Raw genomic sequence first — 26,928 nt, forward strand, 5'->3', positions numbered from 1 at the left:
ATGTTAATTGTGGACCTAATAAATAATTAGATATCTTCAGACACTATTTCTTATTGGAAACTGCTTTGGGAACAACTTTAAACCCATCGTAGTGGTTGAGAATTAACGGTCTTTTACCTTTACGCACATTACACCACAATATTATTTGTTACATATATAATAACACAATATACAGCAGGAAATCGGCGCTTGAAAATATTAACGTCGTAACGTCGCGACGACCAACCAAGATCGTGTAAAAATATTTCCTCCTTTGAAACATCGAAGAAGAGATCGTCTTCTGAAAAATATCTTCGGAGAAAGAGAGTGTCGTATTCGCGGAATACGTATTCTGCGTGTGAAATCGCGCGATTTCTGTCCCATTTATTCTCTTTTTTCGCCTCTCTCATTTTTTCTTTTTGTTTGATATAATTGTTACTGGAGCGCTACCGGAACCAGGCTAGTCGAGGTCTCGTCTCGTTTGATATTCACAAAGATTCATCGAGAAATCACGAAATATCTCGAATGAAGACTCTCCTCCTTTCGGAAAATCCATTCTTCCACCGGAAAGAGATCGTCGATATGTCTCTTCTCTTCGTACAACGGGAAGATCGAGTTGGTTCACGATCATGTGATAAAAAATTTTGCGACCACAACTAAGTGGGTTCCCCCTGGAAGGGAATTATTTTGCTAAACGAAAAAGAGGCCCGCGCGAGTAGTCGCGCGAAAAATTCTTTCTTTAGCCTGCCCTCTCCGTGGAATTTTAGAATCTCTGTCTTAGAGTATTTGAAAATATAAAATCTACGATAGAAAACAGAACAGACCTCGAATACATATATGTATATACATACATATATAAATATATACATGTATATATGTATATATGCATATATATATTTTTTTTCTCTCAACATTCAACATCAATTCGCTTGCGCTGTTATCGTTATTATATTATATTACACTTCATTTTTACTAGTGTCAGTATTATTTTCATTATTATTGTTGTTACTCATCGTTTATCGTTTTATTCTTATATATGTATAACGATACGTATATATTTTTTATATATATATATATTTATATATTCCTTTAAGCTTACGTAATAGTAAACCATTCTTATATGTTACTAGTAGCGCTTTCTTTTATAATACAGATTGTCATGTGTCGGCAATTTATTAAGTGCCGCCGATACGATACGCGCTCTCAATCGAAAGCCTAATCATTAAAATGAATTTTTTTTTTTAACTCTTTACGCTAATAACGTTGTCGTATCGTCGAGTGATTTGTTCGCTATTTTTGTCTTTGTCATTTCACTGAAGTCAGAAGACAGATGACACATTGCCACACGCTAAATACTATCAGATTAATTTTCGTCACCGTTTAGCTGCGCTATTGAAATATAACAGATATCTGACTTTAGATTAATTACTTCGACCTTTTTATCCGAGATTTTATATTTGCGTCAATCTTTTTATTAACAGTATGAAAATTGTGCTTTTCCCATGCTCGCATTATCTCTCAATCAACACTTTACATTTAATTTCACTAATCACATATTAGGAATGTGTTAATAACAAATTCTGTGGAGATTGATGACGCCTATTTACGAAACTTCAACACACGAAAGTGACAGTCACATTGTAACGTGTTTCCTGCATTATTCCCTGGTTGATTCATCAATATAATACGCACTTGCTGTCTTATGACAGCTTGGAAGAGCTTATATTATCAAAAATAATGTTTCTTACGATATCGATTCACTAAAGTTCATACAAACATTGAATTAAAATAATATATAACATATGTATATTAAGAAAAAAAAAAGATATAGAAAAGCTAAGCAATAGGAATCATGTTTAATAAGTAGCTACAGTAATTTCTAATATTTATTCTAAAATGGAAGCCAAATTCAATTAAACTAAAATCTATTAAAATGGAGATCAGGAATTATATGATATGGAAGCATCATTGTAAGATAGATTCTGTACATTAAAAATTAAAAACAACATAAATAAAAAATTTTAATAAACAATTTTTAACAGAAAATTTTATGTCATTTAAAAATAATTATGCACAGAAATTGCTGCGCGTTAAACTTTTTGTAATAACCTATTTATATTGAGAAATCAATATTTCACAAGTTCAATTAATATTTATCGGATAAACTAAAAGATTCTCGAACAAAAAGCTTTCTAAATCTTTTAGATCCCTCAAGTAACTTTTTAAAATTCTCAAGAAACTTTAAAAAATCCTCTATCAACTGTACGTCCATTAACATCGGCCTTATAGCATTATCCTCTTCATAGATTATGAACTTTGATAACGAAACAAGGATGGCAAGCTGATGCGCCACCAGATGCAATTAAATTACTACATGAGTATAAAATAAAGTTCACGCGAATGGAGCCGAGATTATGTCTAAACTTATTATTCGTCGAGCGGCTTAGCAACGACCTTGTGTGGTATCGGAAAAATCTATCATGATTCGTGTCGGACCTCGCAGTGTAATTGTCGACTCCTACATATCGCGGTCGCAACCGAATTACTCTAATTGTAAGTCATTACTGCGAAAAAATCTCGATTATTCACATATAATGTCCGATAGCACAACACGGGCGACGCAACGTTACTAGAGAATAATTTTTTTTTTCCACTGAAGAATCACATCACTCTTTTATCGACACGTGTTTCTCAGGTTTTTGCGGCACCTTTCGCGTGTTTGTTAACTTTCATAGTCCACAATCAAAACTTTCTTGATCCTGCAAATTCTTCTGGTACGCCTCCAAGCAGCTGTCGATGTTTCTATATATGCCTGAATTCGCTTGGTACATCAGAGTCTCAAGGATCCTCTCGTTCTTTATAACTTTCGATGGTAATACGATCTGAAAAGGCGAGAATCTGTTTTGTATTTGGATTAACGAAAAAAATAATTTATTTTTTTTTATACTACGAGTTAACCGCGTCACAATTTTTTAGATCATTTACTAATTTAATAACTGCCATTTTTTTACCCTTTCAATAACGTCTATATTTTTCTTTCAATATCTACCCTGATTAGTTCCTGAGGCGTTATCTTATGTAACTTGAGGTCCCTGCTGAGCCTGTCCATGATGCACTTGAACTCCACCTTAGCGTCGATCTTGGTCGATTTGGTTTTGATCCTATGCTTCGCCCAGTTCAGCATGGCCTCGAACTTCTTGACCTCCGGGAGTTCGAGGCCGCGGCACATAATCATCTGCACCATTGATTCGCTCAGAGTGACAAAGTCCGGGTGGTTGAAGAGCAATTCGGCTCGCGTCTCGATGAATGCGAGAATCATGTTGACCAATTCCGAGGCGGACGTGTAACGCCAGTAGTAATTCTCGAGGGCGCACAACATCACGCAGACGATCTCGACTCTTAGAAATTGCTTGGCGTGATGGAAACAGGCCTGAAGAAGTTCCGGCAGGTCGTAATGCTCCGCGGCGCATATCAGGCCAGGTATGTTGCTGCACGTCAGCGGACAGGATCCAGTATGCAGGTAGTCCAACAGAATTCGGAAGGTCTCTGGATCGAATTCGATGATGTCGAACTGAAAGTATATGTTTCTATCAGTGGAGAATTAAAACTACAATTTTGGTAGCTATGGCTTCAAAATTGTTATAATTCATTAATAATTTTTTAGAATGTTGATTAATAGTGATTTAACATTAATTAATAATCACTGGCTTAAAAAATGAAGCAGATGTATATTAAACATTAAAAAATAACGGAGAACGAAAACATTTAGGGTCACTTCGACCAAACTCTGATTAATCTAATCGACCGATTAATTCATTGGAATTAACCAATCGCATTTGTCTCTTATATGAAATGACAAGTGCGATTGGTTAATTCCAATGGACTAATCGGTACGATTAGATTAATCGGAGTTTGGTTAAACTGGCCGTTAATCTTACAGAATGTAGTACAAAATGTTACAGTTGTTTAATTTTAATGTAACTTTTAAATTAATGAAGATATCTCAGTAAATTTTAATTTCGCGTGATGACGTAAACTTTCTATACAAAAATTCTCTTTCATCGATCTTCTCAGTAGCGAGATACACGTTAATCGTTGGCGTCTCGCTCACCTCAGTTTGCGCTAGTTTGGCTCTATCTACTTTCTGTGCGTCCGCGCAAACGCTGAGTCGCGGCACTGCCAATTGCTGGGCTGCTTTGTCCTTATCTTTTGCCTCCTTATCTGTAAAAGATGATGTTTAAAATTCTATTCTTCCACTCAATCGCAAGAAAAAAAAAAAAGCAACCGTCACATTGCATTATTGTATGAATGCATCTTTACATTCCATTGCCATTATTAGACAGTCAAATTATTATTTCATTATACCTCCCTGTGTATTTACCTATGAGCTTTTATCATACATTACACTTGAATAAAATTAAAAAAATATTCGACATGAGATAAATTGATTCTTCTCCCCTCGTAAGGATTGAGACACGTACTACTGCAATCCTGCGAGCTGGCCCATCGCTTTCGATCCTCGCTCTGCAGAGTGCTGCCATGCTTTCTAATGCTCCTCCCCCAGCCAGCCGTGATCGTGCCCAGTCGTGAGAAGGCTCGTTTCACCATCGGCGACGAAGGGACACTTTTGGGCCTAAACACATCAGAACCAGTATCTCACAGAAACCGCGGAGCGGCACCTCAAGGTATGGAGGTGGGGATTTACGGGCATTTCACGCAGAGACAAGGACGATTTCAAGGGTGGGAGGAAGGATCGTGTATAAATGGAAGAGACAAATATCGAATATAAAGTCACGAAACGAAAACTAGACAACGACGAAAGCTCACTCTCGAATATTAACAATTTGTACTTGTCAACGTGCGAAGGATCGAAAAAATTTGTGCGCACAATTCGTCGAATTCACAACAGATATAAAGTTTCTTGTGAATTTATAGTTAGTACAGTTGACGATTATCACATAAAATTTAGAATGTAAAAAATACAACGTCGAATTGCAGTAATATAAAAATTATTGGCAATAATGCCACAATAAAAAAGTAGATGAAAGGAAGCATATCAACATTACTAACGAAGAACAGCGAAAAAAGAATACAAGTTATAGCGCTTCTTATTTTTTTTTTTTTATAAGATACAGATCACAAAGGAAACAGAACGTCTTAAAAAATAATGGCGAGCAGACGACAAATTTGATTTCGGACAATAAGTGTCGTACTTTTTTTTTTTCAGTGATCGAAGCGAGGCGAATTCGCCACGCGAATCGTATCATTCGACAGAATATTGCAAGTGCTTCTCAGAGTAGAACATGCTACATAAAGTCCAATATACGATACATGGTTTGATTAAAAGTTTGCAACTTTTGCATTGTACGATAATATATAAAGAAAAAGTATACGAGATAACCATGCGGTGCCATGAGGATAGGAGACATGGATGTGCCGTGAAAAGATACATATATTACTATATAAATATAAAAGAAACATTCGACACTGAAAATCGCAGGCATTAGTTCATCGTTCAAGCGAGATTTTTCAATTTCTCATTAGAGAGACGTTCAATTTTTAATTCACACGTAATAATCGCATAATCCACATTTTCTTGCTTGATTGAGACCTTAACGAGCCCGTAACGAAAGTTCCATGCGAACACTCTCAAATCGCCAATTAGTTTCGCAACCATATTTTGTGCATTTGTTCGGTATTGTTTTTCGGTTCGTTTAACAATTTTGATTTTGAAGCTTACCAGTTTTCCATAATGACGCATTCCACCGCTTTAACGAACCGAACTTCGACATATCGTTCGGTTTCGAACTATAGATTCATGAGACTAACAGATGAATAACGAGCTAACGGCAACATTCATGAGTATTAAAACGTACCTAGGACTCTCCATGTCGGGCACTTGTAGGAAGTTCGAGCTCTTCGGCTTCTGCGGACTAAGCAATGTCGGCGCTGGTCTCGCGAGCAGCTCGGCAACTGGTACCTGCGGGCTTCCGAAGCCCGCTTGAATTCCATATAGCATTTCTTGAAACACTCTGCACGAAGACAAATGCGTATCGATCAGTTTTCACAACGCGTCAAACGCGAACAAAGTTTTTTAAGTCTAATCAATTTTTCACGCTTCCGCTTAACAGATACGTCTTTTGCATTGTTAATCAACTGATCTAATTAGCTGGATCTACTCAGTTATTTAATTTTCTCTTTACTATTTTGTGATCATCGAGCTATGAAACGTTAAACTAGTTAGAAAATATTTATTTTATTTGAAATTAATGAACCAGAAGAAAGAAAAGTTATTTCTGGCTAATAAAGTGTCGATATATTTTTATATCAAATAAATGTAATTATGTATAATTTTTTTTTTTATTATATATATATATATAATTCTAGTAAAAATATTTAAAGATATATAATTTTTACAAAAATGTAAATTAGTATCTAACAAAAAAAAATTGTGTTTCAGTATTTTTTTGGAATAAAAATTTTTTCAATAATTTATTATTATTTTTAAATATACAATAATTATATGAAATTAATAATCAATTATGTATATTTGAGAGTAATGAATCAGAAGAGACGTTGTTTCTGGTTAATAAATTATTGAAAAACTTTTTTATTCCAGACAAATGCTCACGCACAATAATTTTTTTTGTTAGATTTCAGTTTACATTTTTGTAAAAATTATATGTCTTTTCAAATATTTCTATCAAAATTATACATGTAATAAATATCTTAAACTTTATTTTATGTTCATACTCTTCGAAGAGAAAATATTTCTTACCTGCTTCTCACCGCTAGAATCGCCCTGACACCGATAAATCGAACTTTTTGTTTTTGGTGTCCCGGCACGAGGAAGGACACATCGAAAAGACTAGTGTTCAGCGTCAGGTTCGCTGAATTATTAAGGAACACCTTGGTGAAGTCCTTTGCGAGTGAATCATAATCTTCGAACTGATCTCGCACCGAATCCAGCAATGGTGAAGACGGTCTCATGTGTCCAATCGGCCGCCAAGAACCTCGTCTAAAAATCGATGATCATGAGCTTGATTCTACTGCTCGAACATTTAATTGATATTTATGAGCAATTATGTCAATCAACAAATTGCACGTGGAAGTAATTAAATCAATTATTCATTGAATATACTATTTTAATATAAAAGAGATATTTTACATGCATTATACAATATAGAAGGATGCGAAAATTATATGGAAATATATTAATTTAATAATTGTGAAATACAATAATTATATTTGCAAATTGCCCTTTTACATTTAATTACATATTATTTTAGTCACAAATTTTTGAATATCATTTCGTCGTGCCTCACCTGTACGGTTTCGGAATCTGACCGGTTTCCGCGTGATTGGCGAGATTCGCCACGATATCCTCCAGCATTTGACTTCTCGTCCGCTCCTGCATCCTCGCAAATTTCGGCGCGGAATAACTCGCCCTTTCGCCATTCACGATCTTCGTTAATATCCATTCTCGGAACATCGGACCTGTTGCGTTCGAAAACCCAATTCGATAGATTAGTTCAAGATAGGGGAAGATTTTAAACTGATACAGTCTTGAGATAGCCAGCCAATTTAATCTCACCATTCACATTGTCTACCTTTCACAGATTAAAAGCTCGATAATTGTAGCGTTAACGCCAAAGGAAATTAACAAAATAATGTCAAATTTGTTGAAATTTGTCGCAAACCGTATAAATTTTATAATGATGGCTATATTATTATGCAAATTATATTATTTCATTTAATGCATTCATAATGTCGATGATTAAACGTTAAATAAATAATATCTGCTGTAGCAGATAAAGAAGAGACATGTATAACTCTTCCTGTGTTAAGCGATAACTTTTTTTTTTTTATAAATTCCGTTTTAAATCGAATGAAATTAATTCCCTTTAGTCACGCCAGTTCTTTTATGTGAAAAAATGTAATAGTACCTTTTTCGAAGACACTTTGTTCCCATAGATACGGTTTGTAGGCCCCAACTTCATCCCTCGTAACTACGGACACCTCGTATCTCGTGATTTTCCGTTTTATCCGTGGACTCACTCGCACCAAGATAAATGTGTGCAAAAAGTGTGACTTGATGCAAGCTGGGCTGAAGCTCGTGTTGTCGGCTTCCAAAAATACGACGCACACTATATCGTTGCCAATATGCCTTTTTCTCTGAAGCTGCGCGAGCGAAGAGAGAAGATTTTCAATTAAATTCTTGGCACGTACGTTTTATCGTATTTAAAATTTTTTCATCGCTTTGTTAAACGACCAGATTCAATAAAAGTGAAATTGAACCGGCAGTGCAAATGGATAACTCACTTTTTGAGGATCGTGCTTCTCGTAAGGCAATAAGGTAGACACATGGAACATTATTTCGATCCCCCTCCAGTTGGTGTAGACAGAATATAGGCCCGTCAAATCGTGTACGGTGTCGAGACCACCTTTGTACTTGTCAAATCCCTTCAGTCTGACCTTGTCCCCGAGGATCTGAAGGAATTCCTCGAAGAGCGGCGAGTTGTCGTTGTTATCAAGTATCTCCTCCTCGCTGTACTGACCTTCCTGAACATAAATCATCCCCACCTTCAGCTCGGACTTGATAAAAACTTGGTCCAGCTTCAGGAGCTCTTCCGGCGTATCTGGTAATTGGCCCAAAGTTAAGGGCGGATTTATGTTCACCTCTTTGCCGAGACTACGTACCACTTCCTCTCGATTGTATCTAAAAAAAAAAAAAGAAAAACGTCTGCCATGTCTCATGTATCCTCGAGGAGATATTGATTATAACATTCGATCAGTTAACAATTTTAACTTATTGAATGTGTTTGCTCAAGTAAATTTCTAGTATATTATACAATTCTAATGTAGAATTTGTAATTCTAATTCAAATTTGCGTTCTGTCAAAACTTTCATTATTTTAGAAACGTCTAAGGTATTTTTATTTGGCCTAATAATTTTATTAACGTATAAATTAATCCTTTTTTTACAAAACAAAAAGTTAAGCATCGTAAAAAAGATATTATTATATGTAATTCAGGAATTACCGGTCGGCAAAGACACAGCTGGCAGGGATAAGGCCATGGACCGTGTAACTTATGGCTCGGACCAAAATTCTAAACTGATCGCGATTGTTCAGCGTCTCTTGCTTGATACTAAGTATCACCGGTCCCAAATCCTCATCATTGGTAAAATAGTTCCAATGCTCCGAGCCATAGAAATACTTCTCGTAGGTCTCTTGCTCAACCGAAGTGAGCTCGAAACCTTGATTCTTCTCCCATTGCTCTTCGATGGTGGTCTTCTTTCGAGGCGGATCGTCCGTATCGCCTTCGTTCTCCGCTTCGAACAGACAGGTGGTTTTCTCCTGCTGCTGCTGCTGCTGCTTCCGCAACGACGCACGCTCCTCCGCGCTCTGTCCCTCCGCCTGCTCGAGATCGGTACCCTCATGTTCACTCTCGCTTTCGTCCCAGATTGTGTCCGACGTGATCTGTTGCCGTGAACATTCGATCCAGTAGCCGGGAGTTGGTATCAAGTTGTGCGGAAATTCTTGACAGAACTCGTCTGCGGGGAAATTTATTTTCAACTTGCGTCTATTCCTAATTCACTTATCGCGGAGTTCTATTTTCTAGAATGAGTAGTGACGAGCAAAATAAATCTTTACAAAGAATACAATTGAAAGGCAAATAAATAAATCTCTACAAAAAAAATACAATGAAAGATTTCCTACAAAAACCAAACAGGTCCAAAAAGTTACAGGAAACAAAAAAATGTTTATCTTTAAAACCGTTTAGTGTATAAATAATATGTGATTTTTTTCCGTATCGAGGTCTCTGATCAGTGTTTTGAGAATCTATTTAAAAGAAAAAAGATAAAAAAATCTCTTGTTTAGTTTTTGTAGGAATTTCATATATATTATAGAGTAAAAATTGAATTTGTGCAATTTTCGAGTAATTTTTCACACTACGAAATTTAGAGAAAAATATAAAAAATTGTACAAATTACTCTTACCAAAAACATCCTTTTATATCTCTCTTTTTACAAATATGATAATTTTTGTCTTGACAGATAATGACTACAAGAACAAAGTTTTAGGCTTTGATTAATATATTTTGAAGACACATTTAGAAAAAAATCTCTAGGCTCTCGTTTGGTTCTTGCAAAAATTGTATATTTACTATCTATTTATATTCCCAGTTTTCTGTTTGATTCTGGAACAAAATTACCCGTGATGTAACGCTATCAGACAGTGATTTGGCGCCATAAACTAGATTGAATAAAATGGACTTGTAGAAAACTCTTACAGTAAGTCGTTGAAATGAGTGTAGAATCTCTATATGATAAGTCGTACCTTACCAGAATTCTGTGAGCTATTTCGATTGTGCCTTTGAAAAGTGTTTTGCAGAATATGCGAGAAGTCATTAAAAAATATAATCACTGAGTAATATCATAGCGTAAAAGTTATTATAGTGTCGTGGTACACGTTGTACGTAAATGCAATAATCCTCAACGTTTTCATCATGAAGCGCGTGGACGTCGATTGGGCAATTTCGCTCAAAGCGAGATTAACGTTAATCATACCCGTTCGACTAGCGCTCTCCTCGGCGGGACAAATTGGTGAGTGATGGCGCTGATGATGTCTTTGTTCTTCGCAGATATGAAAAGGATATCGGTCGGATCATCCTCGAGGCGAATAGGGGTTTGTTTAGAAATTAGTGGAACAAAGAGACGCGAGATGAAAGAGAGATAGAAAGAAAGACGGACAGAACAAATAGTATCCGAAGACGCGAGCACTCTGTCTGAAAATCATTAAGAGAGGAATCCGATCTGACAAAATAGTGTCTCGGGAATGAATCGACCGTGAGGTAAAACCTAGATGCGAAGAATCTCGAAGAGAGATTTTCCTTCCACAACGTCGAATTCATGTCCATTTAAGTACGTATCTCCGGTATAGAGCGTGCAAAACGTCTCCTCAGGCTCGAGCTTTTATACCGAAGAAAAAATGTAGCAGTATGATAATCGAGCTTTAATGAAATAATTTCAATTAAATATTTGATTAATACAAGTACTTAATAATATTTAGTAATTACGTTAACAATTAACAAACATAATAATAGTAACCAATCGGTTATTAAACGGTTAACAAACGGTAAATATTTGATTATATTAATTGAACATTTAATTGAAACTATTTCATAGTTTAGCAATCAACCATCATCTAGGTTTGATTATTACTATACTCTTTTAGAGCAGGTTCGAGCTTTTCGAGCTCAAGCTCGAGCCTAGTTCGATACGTATTCGAGGCTTTTTCAGTCGATACAATGAAAAAAAAAAGAGGCGCGCGTGTGAGGTATGTATTCGTGATCCTATTATTTCGAAATTTCGTTTTCCAGAAACATCGGCTGTTATTGACTGAAGAAGTCTCGAATCCAGAAGTATCAAGCTTTTCGAGCCTGACGAGCTCAATGAGCTTAGCTCAGGCTCTTCCTCACTCTTTCGACTGCACTTGTTTTCGCTCCGTTTAACGGAATGCCGTAATATAGAACTATCGAGCTCTGAGCCCGAGGTGGAAATGTTCTGCACGCTTTTACCGGCAATATGTTTCTTCTCCTCCGCACGCTCTGCTGCCTCGTTTTATCAATCTTCGTCCTTCTTTCTGCCGGCTGTCGACGATACCGCAGTCGATTCACTGTAAGGTAGAACACCAAGCTGTTTGCAAACAGGGCTTGGTATTCGAACTTAGAGTGAGCCGCCCGCGGTGTTTCCTCTTCTTCGGCTCCGCCGCTGCGAATCGACCTAATTGCCGTGCTCTTTGTTCGCATATAATGGCCGTCCATATCTCACTGGGAACTCGAATTTCGACATGGCGCCAGTGGCTACGAATTTCCTCGACCTCCTTCGGGAATCGCGGCATTTCTTCGGTTCGTAAAAGGACCGTACGTCAAAGGGATAAATAATTTCTCAAATGTTGCGATTAATACGTTGATTAATAAGTAATAATCATTTGCACTTTTATCCCGATGCCATCGATCGTATACATAGTTTTTACAAATTTTACAGAGGAAAGATGGAAGTCGTGAAATACGTGTATGGTGATGAAATACCATGATATCTCGTACAATTGGCGTTGAATTCCAAACATTAAAAATATTTCGTTACAGTCTATTTAGATATTGTAGGATAGTTACTGGTCTTTGATATTCACTGTGTTTTTATAAAAGCTTATAAAATTTCAGTTTTTCAGCGATTTTTTCAGGCGTATACTCTCTATGTAATTTTGAAAAGTATGTTGGGCATTATTTTTTTTTAATTTTAGTGTGGCTTGAAGACATTAAACGTGGCTTTTTAATAAAGTAATTGAATTTCATGTGTGCCGTAATGTGTATATGAATTCGGCATAGAGAGTTATGTCATGCAGTGAGAGGAATCGCGAGATGTCGTGTGTCATTTGAATTACGAGCGTAAAACCACTCTTGCGACTTTACAACCTTCATAGTGGGCGCTGCATAATGCTTATTAGTAGCAAAGAAATTGTTTTAAAAAGTTATTTTTAAGCCAAAGAAATTATTTTAAAAAATTAATTTTTCTTAATAAAATATATTTTATAAAATTTCATAAAATTCTATTTTATGTCACTTATTATTAGTGTGTAAAATCTACAGAAGATTGTTAATTAGTAATTTTTTTTTATAATTAAAAGTGCTTTTTATGAGATTAATTTTCCCATGACTTTCCTGATATTTCACAAATGCATCCTTTTTCCCCTCAAAAAAGGATGCATTTGTGAGATGGTAGGAAGTCTGTTCAATACGCAATCTATAGTGGTTAATTACAACATAATCTATACGCATGCACTGTACGTTCATAAAGTAAAATTTGCTGCCATTATCATTACAGATAAAAAAAGGTAACGGCATTACAAATAACGCGTTACATCTCAACTCTGTTAAACATGCAGTTGCAACAATCTCGACATCCTTTCCGCTCATCTATATTAGCCTGTTCGAATCTGTACTTTTATTAATTTAATAGCTAATTTATCATGTATAAAACTCACTAAAATTATTATGAGACAATTATTATTATACAAATCTATCCAGAGATCAAATATTATTATTATTAGACATTGGATAAAATTATTATTAGACATTTTTATTATACCCAAGATTAAATATATCAAGATATTTATTTATTCCAAAATAAATGTAATCACAAAGAAATAAATTTATGTGCGAAGATTATTTCAACGATCGCACAAACTAATGAAGATTACATGAACGCACGCAATTTAATTCGATGATCCAATCCCACGCATTGAATGCAAACTGAAGAAACGTTACGTCTAATTATTTCTTTATTCGCAAATATTTTTTCCTACGTGATTCGGATTCATCACATTTTTATCGCGAGACTTACATTCGACTATCCGAATTCAGCATGACAAAGTAACTTTGCACATATAATCGTGCGTAATCCAAGACAGGCGGAACCACCTGTAGCTTCATCTCATACATATGCACTCTTCCAAAAGTCGGTGGCACCGGGCTCACCCACGAAAATGCAGCGCGACGATAAGAGAGAAGAAGAATGAGCGATTCCGACGGCGACGATGAAAGTACTTACCGGAGCACGCCTGAGGAGGCAACGGGAAGATCAGGGTGGTCGAGGACTTTCTTCTCGCAACTGCACAGCCTAAACTTTGTGGTTTGAAGCTGCGCAACTGCTGCATGAAGTCCGAGCACTCCATCAGCGCCACGTCGGCAAAATGCAGATCGCAAAGTATCTGATTTTTGAATCTGGAATGCATAATAGCCCTCAGAATCATTCGTCGAAGATGAGCGCTACTTTACGCGGCTGCTTCTCATCCAAGAAATGAAAAGTCATTTTATACTAGGAGATGAAATTTCTAAATTTTACTATTTATTCGAATAGTACTAACAAAATATTTACTGTATAAGAAAATATTTAAATTAATAGTTCTTCTACTAAATATATATTTACATTTGGTAAATATTTTATTAGTACTATTTGAATAAATATTTATTAAAATTTAGTAATTTTTCCCTCAATGCATGAAGCCGCGTTTACAGCATCACAGAAAAAAATGAGTATCAAATCGACAATTCATTGTTTTATTATGTTAGATATGAGCAAGTGTATCAAATCTTATTAAAGAAATTTGATAGTCTTAAACAGACATAATTTATTTATATGAAGAAACAAAATTTCTTCATGTTAGCAAATTATGTTTGTTTAAGATTATAAATTCTTTCAGAAAGATTTTATATTCTTGCTTATATATGAAATTATATAATAAATTATTGATCTGGTACTAATTTTTTTTTCTGTCAAAGTGAACATCAACTATTGGTAATAAATGGGACAACGACATTTTCTTGCCATTCACTGTAAAAATATGAACAAACGCAGTACAAACAAATCTCGTTACGAGCGAATACAATAATACCTAGAGTAATAATAAATGTGACATCTTTTATTCGATAGTGCGATCGTGTAAAACTGGAAATAATTGAATCAATATTTTCAATAAAAGTGTTTGGCTGACTGATAGAAAAAATAATTTAGACAGATCTATGTTGGAAGACAGAAAAATCCCTTCGATTGACGCATTCCATTTCAACGTGATAAAACTCGGGAACTCAAACGAGTCTTATCGTGGATGAAAACAATCAAGAAGAACGAAGTTTCATGAGAGTTCAGATCACTTGATAAAACGTGAATCCGTTGTGGCCTCCCAGCGGCGCCTGTTATTGGAACACGTCGCTTTCTTATCTCCTTCATCGTCCGCTTTTATCGCGTGGATTTACGCGATACCAATTAAAATGGACTATGCCGAGATTCGCTAAGAAACTGTGATAATCCATAAAAGAACACATTTGATCTCTTTGCAATTTCTTTAATTTACGGGATGCATCGTTAAATCCCGAAGAGCACTCTTTACTGCTCTTTATTTCGAATCATAATCTTGATGTAATTAATATTGCAATAAATAAATATTATTTTTTTCTGTATTTCATATTAAATTACTAAACAGACGAAAATTGTGATTTACCCTAAAAAATTAAAACACGTGGAGGCACAACTAAATTTTTCAATGCACACTTATAATAATTAATGCTCTCATTAACCTTTAATCGCACTGGTGGGATGCAAACGTGACAATTTGGCAGAATTGTAGTATAAAATTATAATTATTTCTTAACCCTAGCTCTCCACACATGGATACTGTATGTATCCTATGCGATTTTTTACATTACTGTAACTTTTTTACAATATAATTTGAAGACTAACATTGAGGTTCGAAAAGAAACTTTAACTATCCAATGTACTCTTTCTTTGTGAATTTTTGCAAATTTTTGCACAATTTTTCTCTAAATTATAATTACTTGAGAATAAAATATTTTTCATTCGGGTCTCGTTTATCGTTTTTTTTATTAAACTTTGAAGTATTGATTTTATGTATTATAAGCTAAAAAATATGCGTTCCGTTCAGAGACGTAGCGTGTGAAAGTTACAGGGTTCCACAAACTCATAGGTGGGGAGGAAGGTAACTAAAAATAAATGTAGGGAACTGGAGTTAAATTACTTCTCTAAAGTTGAAATAACAAAGAGAGAGAGAGAGAGAGAGAGAGAGAGAAAGAGGGATGCGATTTTTACAACGAAACAAACCCGATTACCATCCGTCTCTTTCCACTTTTTCCATAAAGAATTCACAAAGTTCGGCTTCGTTTTGACACTCCTAGCCGGTGTGGTTAAGAGTTAATATTCATCGTTATTTCACGAGTTGCGTTCGACATAACAGCGATCTGCTGTCGCGGACACAAATCATAGAAAATACTATTTCCTAAGCTCCACATGACGTTTCTATTAATATTTTCTGCTCGAGGACAGCCGGCGGCCTCATAATAGCGACGCATTAGCGACTTGCGTAAAGGTTGTATAACGGCCGGTAATCGCATAACGTTACATTAAAACGTCCATTCCAATTCGGCCTGCATCTGACAGGATTCCGCCCGTTATTCCCACGGCCTGCGCGATACGGAATAATAAAAAATATTTTTCGATAATCTCTCGGCTCTCGGCGTGGAGAAAGCTTGTCGAGGGATGACATTATGACGCAGTGTGACGCGGCGTTTTCAACAACGGGTAGCTCGCGCGATAACGCCCCGTCTCGTAACGTTCGTCGAATCGCAAATGGGGCTTCTGCCTGAATCGGCGACCCGATATAGAAAAGGATATCTCGCTCGTCCTTTTATATCCAACGGCAGGCCACGTTAAAATCGCCGATTGAACTCCACGTCTCGTCGCACGTGACTCGCGATCGAACGGCGCGCGACGGGATGACTTTCCGATCGACTGAGCCCCCACGATGATCCCTTCTCTCCCATACGTGACGTGAACGTTCTCGAATGAGAAATACGCGATAGATAGCCGAGGCATTCATTTCGAGACCGAATCTCATCGGCCATGTAAATTCGATCGGACGCGAAGCATCGACGAGCGTGCGAAAGCGCGATATTCGCGCGCGGAGGCGGCGCGGCATTTCGCTCGATCGAACGGCGCGGCGCCCGCGCGTTCCGCGAACTCTTAAACAAAACCGGAATGATTCTACGCGAGGAGGGTGTCGCCACCAATTTCATTGAATTTCGGCCGCGTCCGATTAAACGGATCGAGGATCGAATTTCCCTCCTGCGACTACGCGAACGCTTGATTTTGCCTTTTGTCCTTCGCCCGCGACGCGACCGGGATTTCCACGCGTTCGTCAGGAAAGTAGTAAAAGTCGGACGGCGACGCGATGTATGAACGACGAAAAAAGCTCGCCTTCCCTCTGTCGCGATCTATTGACGCCTTTCTCGCCCCGCCGAACAAAGAGTTACATCGCGAACTCGGAATCTCTGTTTGCATGGGCGCTGCGTTACAAAGGCGCAGTTGCGCGACTCGCTCCTCGGCTGACTGAGCTTCTCGCTCTACACAAAGGACGTGCATGTGTTACAGTTTTCGTACTTTATTTCATCTACGGATTATACCGCTGGTTACAGAAATTTATTGTATATATAACGTATTATTGTATATTAAAAAAAAAAAGAAAGAAGTACATTTTAAAAGGTGAAAGGAATACGATGTACCCTGTACAGCACTGCACAAAAAAAGCATCGCAAAATATTGCTGCAATGGTAAAACGTGCTCTTCAAAAATATTGATACGTAATATTGCAGCAACACGTACGTACAACATTGTATTAACGTTTCTATCATTGCTGCAACATTGCTGCAACATTGCTGCAACATTGTAGCAATAGTGTTTGCACTGTTTTTGTTATTTCGTGCTGTACGACGCTACATTTGCATGATGAGATGATAAATAAATCGTTGACAATAAATAGAGTCGTGTTTCTCACTCCGAAGAAAAAAAAGCAGTTACACTTGCTTATCGATTGTATTATTTTGCGCGTCTGCGAGATATGGATCAAACGGTATTTCGCGTCCATCGTGTATATCCCGAGTATTCGCTCTACTCAACCTCCAAGTCTGAAATATCTTGAGAATTCAGCATCATGGGACCGCTCGTGCCAAGGATCTCGTTTCATAAGCGTCGACTTGGTTTTTAAAATATGAAAAAGACGAGCCAAGAGTAATATAGCAACGAGCGAATAGCACGGACATAATCTTGTTGAATATCATATAGTTGTTTACGTTCCCCTTCGGTAAACGGTGTTAAAATGTGAATGAAAGTAATTTTTACGCGCAACATTTCGCGTTGCCAACATTATGCCGCCGTCAACAATGAAAACTGCTCGGTTGACCGTATGATTTACTGTTATCCTAAATAACAGCACTTTTCAAATACAAAATGTAAAGCGTATTCATTCGCCGGACGTCCATTTTGTACGCGGCTGAATGCAGATTGCGTGAAATCAGGCCGCGGGGGGAGGGGAACGGGGAGGGGGGACAATAAAAAATAATAAATCGACGAGCAAAATAATAAATGATAACCCGGATGATGAAATTGCAATTTGTGACTAAGCATTTTTCTGGCAATTTCCGGGGCATGCATTACCTTTCTGCACAGTGTGAAGCAATATAAAGGGGTTTCATGCAGAGTGCAAATATTATAAGCAATGCAAAATCGAGACCTTAAAAAATTCGAGCTGCCCAAGAAACAGCGTCCCATACAGCACGGAAAGATTGTGGAAGCATTTCATTGTAACGTTGCGAAATGTTGCTGCAATTTCTTGTAACGTTGTAACAACGATGAAATGTCATAAATCAAATACAATAAAATGTTTGTTTAATAATGTCGATGTCATGATAATTAAGGCGTTTTTAATTTATATAGGAAAATAATTTATACAAAATAAATTTGCAATGCGCTATTAATAATTTATTACAACACGTATTACACGTAACATGCGCTACAATGTGTGTTTAATATATTATTAATAGAATATTGCAAATTTATATTTATATAAATACTTTCTTAGTTTTTTGTATACATGTTTGTATACATGTCGCAAAAATTTTCCGTGATTTAAATAACGTTGTAACTTTTAGTACGCCTTGCAACATAAAAATTTAATATTAAAACCTCGCGTTATAAATACAACGTTATAAAATCAAATTGTATTTTGATTTGAAGAATTTCTTTAATTGCAGAAATTATTACTATCAAACATTTTAAAAGTAATTCTATGTGATTAATCACGGTAGCCTTGTGCTTAAATGGCAACACAAGGCTCTTGTATAAAGTTGCTTCTAGGTTTGATGAATTGGAAAGTGTATCAGAAATGCACGCGCACAAATATTTATAAGCCAAATCTGAACAGTTTATTTCCACAAGGTTGCTGCAACATTATTAAAATTTTATTGCATATCTATATTTTAACATTGTTCCTGAAATATCGCGTTGCAATATACAAGACTGCAACGTTATTGCAATGTATCTGTAATGTTCTGTGCTGTATAAGGTATCTCTCAAGATTTTTGAGGAATTTCCCTCCGAAGTATTTCTCAAGTACGGTGTTAGATTAACAGGCGAAATCATTACAGTCTCGATGAAATGCGGGAATGCAATAAAACGGGAATGATAATGAAAGAAGAGGCGTGCCCCCACGCTAATGAGGCACGGCTCACGACAATACTGATTAAGAGTAATGTTGTTTTACGAGTTCGCCGGAAGCGTAAACCGCATCGAGAATGCGATTCTATCTTACTCACCGTCTCGCCCGCTTTTGATTGGGTCCCGTGAGATTGAGGCCGCAGCTGTTACATTTTAGGCACTCCTCATGGTAGTGGTTGTTGTCGTACAACGGCGACGGTTCTTGAAACAATAAGCACAGAGATAGAGTGCAGTCTCTAAAGTACGTCGCATAACACTTAACGCACACCTTTGTTTACCAGGCCCTTACTGCACATCACGGATCGTTCGTTCATCATTAATTTTCATCATTTTTACAACCGTATTAAAATTATTAAGTAACATGTACTTTAATATCTTTAAGAAGTAGATATTTTTATAGTTGTACTAAAAAGATTGTATATAAATATTATAATTGATTATAACAGATAAGATATTTAAAAAAAGGGAAGAAATGCGCAGAATAGAAATGACCTAAGATGTGCGTTAAGTAGTAACATGTGGCAAATACTTGCATCGATAGATGTCATACTAAGAAAAAAAACCTATAAAATTTTTAGAAAAATTTAATCGTAATTAATAAAGTGACTCTCAGACGTGTCAAAATATACATTAATATCCCGATATACACATTGTACGAATATTGCACGATAATGACATTGCAAACTGACGAAAACTTTGCGCTAAAGTGATACATTGTAACGACATAATTTTCTGAATAATACTTGTCAAAAATGAAACTAATCTAAGTTTGCGATATAAATATTTTACATTTTCATTTCAAAAACTGTTTGACTCTTTATTTCAAACATTATCGTACACTACTGTGTAATATTTCATGTTGCAATATTTTTCCAATATTAATTTCAGAATAATGACGTATTTTTGTAAACATGTATATGAATTAATTAAAATTTTAAATGTTTTGTTTATAATACAGCTAATATATATATATATTTTTTTCAATTAAACAATTTCTTCCTAAATTAAATTTTACAAATGTACTATTAACAACAAGATGCCTTAATATATCGTCATAGATTCGCCGAAATACTATTTCAAAATTATATACGCGGTATCAATATTTTATAAAAAGTCTAATATTTTTGTAAATATACCTACATAATTTGCAATCATTGCAAATTATAATTTTTACGCCAAATTTCTTGATACATTTAATAAACGTTGCTCTATTACGTTCGTCACGAAATAGATTTCCGTATGCAGTTAAAAATTCGAAAGTTTACACTTGTACTCGCATGTCGCAGGAAAGCTGCAAACATATATCGTAAATAAATCACTTTTGCAGTGATTAAAGAGGTAAAACGTTTTTCTCTATGTTCGCGCAGAATTTTTTCCTCGCATCCTTCATTCCACAAGCGTCTCCCATGTGTCGCGTAATACCCTCTTTCTCATTATCGCCATTAAAACCTCCCGGCCGTTCGGGAGAGAACTCCCGCGCATCATCCCCGTTCCATTTACACTATTTTTCTGCCGTCGCGTTTTCCGACGCTCAACCCTCCCCCCGCCTCTCGGGGAGGGTTGTCCTTACTTAACTACCCTTCCGCGATGTCGTGTCGAGCTAAGCTGGGGTGTGGTCGGCGCTCTCATGACACCACACCACACCGCACCGCGGCACGTCGGAGGCCGTAAAGAATTCCAGCGCAAGCCAGGCATGGAATTTTGATATCGAGAGAGAATGGCGGGCGTCACGGCGCGGCGCCACGCCGCCGGTCTCGCCAGGAAACAGGACGGCGGGCGAGGCGTTCGCGATCGCCGCGATATGTACTAATTGCACGCATGCACTCACGCACGTGCTAGATGTATGTTACATCAATCAATGAAGGCCCATATACATGCGTGCTCTATTCCGTGCGACTGCAGAGTTAATGGAGTAAGAAATATATTCAGCGAACGTAACTCCCATTTCTTAATTCTACACCTGACTAAAACTGAGAACGTGATCTTAATCTGTTATTACGCAATCTTATTCTATTATAGCGTAATAAAAAAGAAATATGGAGGAAAACATGATGAAAAATTTCTGAAATTTTTTTTTTTTTTTTTTTCGTTTAACCCTCGCTCCCCACACGTGGGTACGACGTCGTACCCTATGAGATTTTTCACGCTGTCGCAACTTTTTCACAATATAATGTTGAAGATTAGAATTGAGGTTCAAAAAAAAAAAATTTCAACCATCCTCACTTTTTGCAAATTTTTGTGACACAATTTAAAAAAAGAATTATTATTACTCGAGAATAAAATATTTCTGATTTGGATCTCGTTTATCGTCTTTATCAGAGTCTGAGGTATCGATTTCATAAAAAAATGTGCTTTTTATTCGGAGATATAGCGTATCAAAGTTACAGGGTTCCACAAACTCACAAGTGGAGAGCTAGGTTTTATATCATTATTTCCAAATAAATTGCAAAACAGAAAATACTCATAGCATATAATTAGAAAATTATTATTGATAAAATGTTAATTCATAGAAGCAGATGCAGAATAATCTTACGATTTTCGGAGGAGGGGAGTCGGTATAAATATTCATGTAATATATGTTTATTCAAAATTATTCAAAGGAATCATTCGGAATAGTTAAAATCAATTCAGAAGCTACAGCAGAAAGTCAGAGAAGTCACGCTCGTGGCAACATCCCCTTTCCTGCACACGGAGCATAGATATGCCGACTTGGGTCTCGTTGTTTAACTTTGGTTGTTAGAAAGTTATATGTATAATGTGATTATTATTACGTTTTAACAACGGGGAGATATATCTTGAATAGAAACGGCAAACTCACTCCGGGTAATTGAAATTTGATGAGTTAAAATTGTAATGGCTTTCTATACACACAAGATGTTTGTTTTAAATTAGACGAGAGAAACTCATATGTATTAAAAATCATATTTGGATATAACTTTAATTGAAATGTTTTGCACAGTTTGGAATGTAATAATAATGTGATATTATAATATTCTATGAACATATTATCATGAAATATCATAGAAGCATCTGTTTATTTGTCTCAAAGTATTATCGTTTTGCTAATATAATTACGATGGAAATGTTATTTTTATTTGCAAGTTTATTTTGATATGACAATTTTGTACACTGAGAGAAAAAAATTTTTTGAATGGAAAAAAAATATCTTTTAAAATCATTCGAGTAAATAAATATATTAGTACATAATTTTGTATTTTTACATTTTTTACATTTAAATAATGTTTTTACAAATAAGCTAATAATATTATAAAACTTAATTAAATTGTTAGATTAAAAGATCTGATCATCTCTATAAAAGTAGTCGAATAGTAAATATTTCATAGAACTGCAAGAAAAAAAATTACTTGATTAAAAATTATTTCTTTATTTCATTTACACAGCTATTTCAATTAAGAAATTTTTAATTTAACTGCATATAAATAAGCTATTAAAACCCATCGAGTAAATAATATTTTTATGTTAAGTGAAATTTTCTTGTTTTAAGATATTTTTTCTCTCAGTGTAGCTAAACATTTTTTTTAATTTTAATCATTTTTTAACTGAGATAATGCAAAGAGAGATACCTGTGAAAATTAAATATGTAAAATTCTATTACACGTTTTTAGCAAAATAAATGTATAATAATTTAAAAAGTTGACTTTACTAAACGGCATTATTTCGAGCGAAATCGAATCGTAACGAATACATTATTAGTATTTACGTAGTATCAAGAAAAGTTTAGGAGGTGCCGATGAATCTGAAATATAAAGTAGCTACGTCGCGGCAATCTCGTTACAAGTTTTCACGGACCGCAATATATTTCGTGCAAAATATCCAGATGACGAGCGAAATTATTCGTAGAGCAACTGTGGTACGTGATATGATATAAGATTACGTTGGATGGTATATTGCTTCGACCAACGCATTATATTCTTTCTACCCTTGATTTACGCCACTATCTAATATACTTTTATATACGGGCCTCATCTACTTCAAGCTTTTCTCTTTCTCTCCGATGAACTTTAGGAAGCAAAATAAATTCTGTGCTTCGCGTAATCTTTTTATTCTAAATAAAATTTAACGCTACGACGTCAGTCATCGCGCGCCGCGTACATTAAACGTAAGCATTAAATTTTTAACGCACTTTTTTAGCGTTCCAATATCACCGGAAAGTACTTCACATCGCGCGTGATTTTTGGCGGCGTTAAAAAATGAAAAATTTTGAAGAATAGAGCGATGGAATAAATTCGCAGGGGAGAAAAAAAAAGGACGCGGAGCAAAAACCGTCCGCATCGTAACATGAACGAAATAAAATCGCGTAGGGCCGCAAACGAAACTGCGGGGAAATGTCAATTAACTCGCAGTTTACACGTGGCGATATATATTTCAACGTCTCCCCTCCCCCCCTCGTCGCGGTAACGCGATACATACCACCTCTTCAGGCTACGTTTTTTTTTCCCCGAAACGCGTAGCGATGCAAATCTCGTCTAAAATATGCAGGAGCCGGGTCACATTCTAACGAGCGTCTACCACCGCGAGATAAAACATGCGCTTTGCCTCGATCCGTAGCAAAGATTCGGAAAATGTAGCGGGCGACGAAAGAGTCTCCTGTTACTTCTGCACGTTCCGCGATGGCCGTTTTAACTCCCCCCCGCCTACGATGATTATGCCATACTCAAGATAACTGCGTTCTTATTTGTGCATCCATTACGCGACAAAATAGAGTGTCAGAAAATGTCAAGTAGCAGAGAACATGTAATCAACACTTTGAACAAAAAAAAAAAAAAAAGAAAAAGAAAATAAGGAGAAGTTCCATCATTATTTCTCTCTCTACTTTAAATCGCGATACTGACAAGGTACGTCCAAAGTTGAAAAGTGTTGAACAAAGTAAATAAGAACGATGGCGTTAGACGGGTGAATAAAATATAGAACTTTAGAGTAGCCATTGCGCCGGAAGTATTTGAAAGTATTACTTTGGAGTTTGCGTGTTTGTTATTCCCAGCAGGTTTTAGTAACGAACGAAACTAATAGCATGCACGCACGAACGCGATGATATTGACGCAGCCTTTATCAGTACTTTAACACGTTAACGACAGACTCGATCTACCAGGTTCGGAGTTTCAAATTGAATATTCATTTTGATTCGTCGTCCCATTCGATGAGAGGCCCTAGACAGCGTGCGTCTCATTTCCATTTAATTTTTTTTTTTTTTTTTGAATTACGCCTAAAGTGAAATAAAAATAAAAATAAAAATAAAAGCATTTCAAACACGCGCGCGCACATTTCATTGAAACTTTTACACTCTTGAATAAAACATTTTAATCTCATTCGATTTCGCGGCTCTTTTAACTCACGATAAAATAATTACAACATATTTTTCTCCGCGTGAGAATGAGGATACGGGAGGGCAAAAGGTATGCCTCGAGAACAAAGTATTCTAATCTGATTTATACAATTAATGTAAATACATTTTGCAACGTAAACGGATAGATTTCCGATTTCAAAGAAATTAGCGAAGATTGAAGAGCTTGCGCTTCTGCAATTAAAGGGGTAGCTGCTCCGCGAGTTTTCGAGGACACATTTTCTGCATTTTGGGTCAAATTTTCATCATAATCTCATTTTAATTCTTTTATGATGGACTTTCGTCGCGACAATCTTCCGTGTTATCTCACGACTACCAATGGAACTTCTGTGAGCGTTAGATTGCATCTCTCTCTCTCTCTCTCTTGCTATTCCTAATTAATTAATTCCTCGTTGTCGTCCTGCTACTCCCGCCGACAAATGCAATCTCGCGGGCATACGGCGTCCGTCGTAAAGCATCCACCGCAAATAAAATTTGCGAATGTTTATTCCGAAGAAAAAGATGAGGAGCATGAGCATGTAATATCGCTTAGGCGCACACTATCGCTCGCACTGTCCCGACAGATTTTATTGACGCTCCTCGTCTCCGCCATGTGCTTAGATTAGGTGGTTTATTTGTCGTTAGTTTACAGTGCCTAGGGTCGCGCGGTTAATGAGAAAATAAAACTCGTCGCACATCTCTCCTTGATGCGACAAGAAAGCCGGATTTGACGGAAACTCCGAAAGTGAGTTTCGTCGTCTCATCGGATGCGACTCGCTTAATTCGCATTACAAGTAAAATGTAATTATACACGCACGTGCCTAGTGCGTAATGCAATTGTATATCTGATAGTTCCAGGGGATCATTTCGCCTTTAAACAATGGCTTGATGCTCGCTGTAAAGAGCGGAAAGGACGCCGAAGTGAAATATTAGCGTTACCTAATATTAATTTTATAATTATTAAATATTTTGTTAAATTAACAAAAAAGTAATTAAGCAGATAAAATCGAAGATCGAACCAATTATATTTCGGGCAGTTGTGCTGGTCGTTCTTGTGTTATCGTATACGTATTCAACGTTTTAGCATTTAGACAAATAATTAATGAGAATTATATATAGCTGCAGTTAACATGCTTTAACCTTTACCAACCCACAAAATTCAATTATAGAATCGAATGTACGGGACGTATCAGATTTCCCACATGCTTTTTTTTAATTTGTAGTTTGTGTATCAGTTAGAAGTCGAACTTCATCTGACGAGAACGTGGTAACGGTAACGTCAGACGTTAATATGTTCTACGTTAGAAGCGATCGGAATTTAAAGAAATTATATGAAGAACTTGGAACATATTTCATGTGCAATGTTTTATGTAAGTGTACACGTGCTACTACTTTTAACACAAAAAATAAGAGGAGTGTCATTTTTCGGTCGAAGAGGATCTTGATGCTTAATAATACTTCTGTATCAATTAATTGTTTTCATGTGTTTTTTTTATATCATCTTTTTTGAATCATTATTTTATATTATATTTTTATATTATTTTCATCTATTTATTAAAAATATTTTACAATTCTACAAACTGCGTGCCGATACGGTTGTCGGACTTAAATCGTAAATTGAAGCTAGAAATATCCTAAATTAATTTAATTGTCAATTTAAACTTTCCGGCTGTGTACGTTTTTTTCGCATCCATAATTTGTACATATAGGTCTGTCACGTCGGATGCTATTTTCCCTGCCTTAAAATATACAAAAAAAAATCTGAAAAATTCATGGAACATCTGTCAACATTATAGTTGACAATTTTACAATTATTTTGATACGGATTATTTGTTAAATATATTTTTTAAAATAAATGTTAAACATAAATGAAGGAAAAAAACTAAAAGTTATTATGATTTTATGTCGGACATCTACGTGTACTGGCGGCATAAGCGGTATAAGCATCTTAAAAAACTGTAAAAGAACTTATTGCAAAAAAATGTTACCTAAACTAGATATTTTTAACTTTTGAAATATTTTTAGATCATTATTTTAACAGATGTGAAACAGCGCGTGCGAACTGTAATAAATGCAATCCTAATTGCAATCAAAGACAGCCGATGTTAATTTAGGAGCGGCATAGTGCAAACTTTCAGACAGTATAAACCAAATTTCTCCCGATTAAGTCCGAACCATATGGCGGCATGATATTGACATCAGATCATTTATAGAGTTTTCCAATACGGAGGCTGTGGAAACTCGTCGCGTATGATACGCATTAGGTGCGAATAAGTCAAATTTGTACAGTATATTTTCAATTCGACGTAAACCATTAGAAGTCAACGTTTGGAAAACAAATCTTATACTCAGCGTTCTCGCAAAAAATAATTTACTGTGGAATAAACTTTCCTCGTGAAAAAGTACTTCTTCCAATGTAAACCATTACGAAAATATTAGAATGCGCGCACGCACGTACGCCGTAAAATTTTCGAAATTAA

The 26,928-nt window shown here is 36.0% G+C and overlaps 1 protein-coding gene across 6 annotated transcripts in view; it reads right to left on the reverse strand.

The window, feature by feature from the left end:
• Window positions 1-388: 388 nt before the first annotated feature.
• LOC105199633 overlaps window positions 389-26,928 on the reverse strand; it is a 161,511-nt gene continuing 134,971 nt past the window's right edge. For 5 of the 6 annotated variants that reach the window (XM_039452493.1, XM_039452492.1, XM_026134586.2 and 2 more), the window contains exons 10-21: window positions 19,206-19,308; window positions 13,594-13,766; window positions 9,021-9,534; window positions 8,302-8,698; window positions 7,926-8,160; window positions 7,305-7,476; window positions 6,758-6,997; window positions 5,856-6,011; window positions 4,461-4,612; window positions 4,091-4,200; window positions 3,029-3,550; window positions 389-2,861 (exon numbers count right to left, since the gene is read on the reverse strand). In XM_039452493.1, the coding sequence (XP_039308427.1) occupies window positions 2,709-2,861; window positions 3,029-3,550; window positions 4,091-4,200; window positions 4,461-4,612; window positions 5,856-6,011; window positions 6,758-6,997; window positions 7,305-7,476; window positions 7,926-8,160; window positions 8,302-8,698; window positions 9,021-9,534; window positions 13,594-13,766; window positions 19,206-19,308 (2,927 nt within the window). In that variant the 3' untranslated portion in view covers window positions 389-2,708. The remainder of the gene's footprint in view (window positions 2,862-3,028; window positions 3,551-4,090; window positions 4,201-4,460; window positions 4,613-5,855; window positions 6,012-6,757; window positions 6,998-7,304; window positions 7,477-7,925; window positions 8,161-8,301; window positions 8,699-9,020; window positions 9,535-13,593; window positions 13,767-19,205; window positions 19,309-26,928) is intronic. The other variant, XM_026134587.2, reaches the window with a different exon arrangement.

Source organism: Solenopsis invicta, chromosome 8 (genome assembly GCF_016802725.1).
Source record: "Solenopsis invicta isolate M01_SB chromosome 8, UNIL_Sinv_3.0, whole genome shotgun sequence".
NCBI classification, from domain to species: Eukaryota; Metazoa; Arthropoda; class Insecta; order Hymenoptera; family Formicidae; genus Solenopsis; species Solenopsis invicta.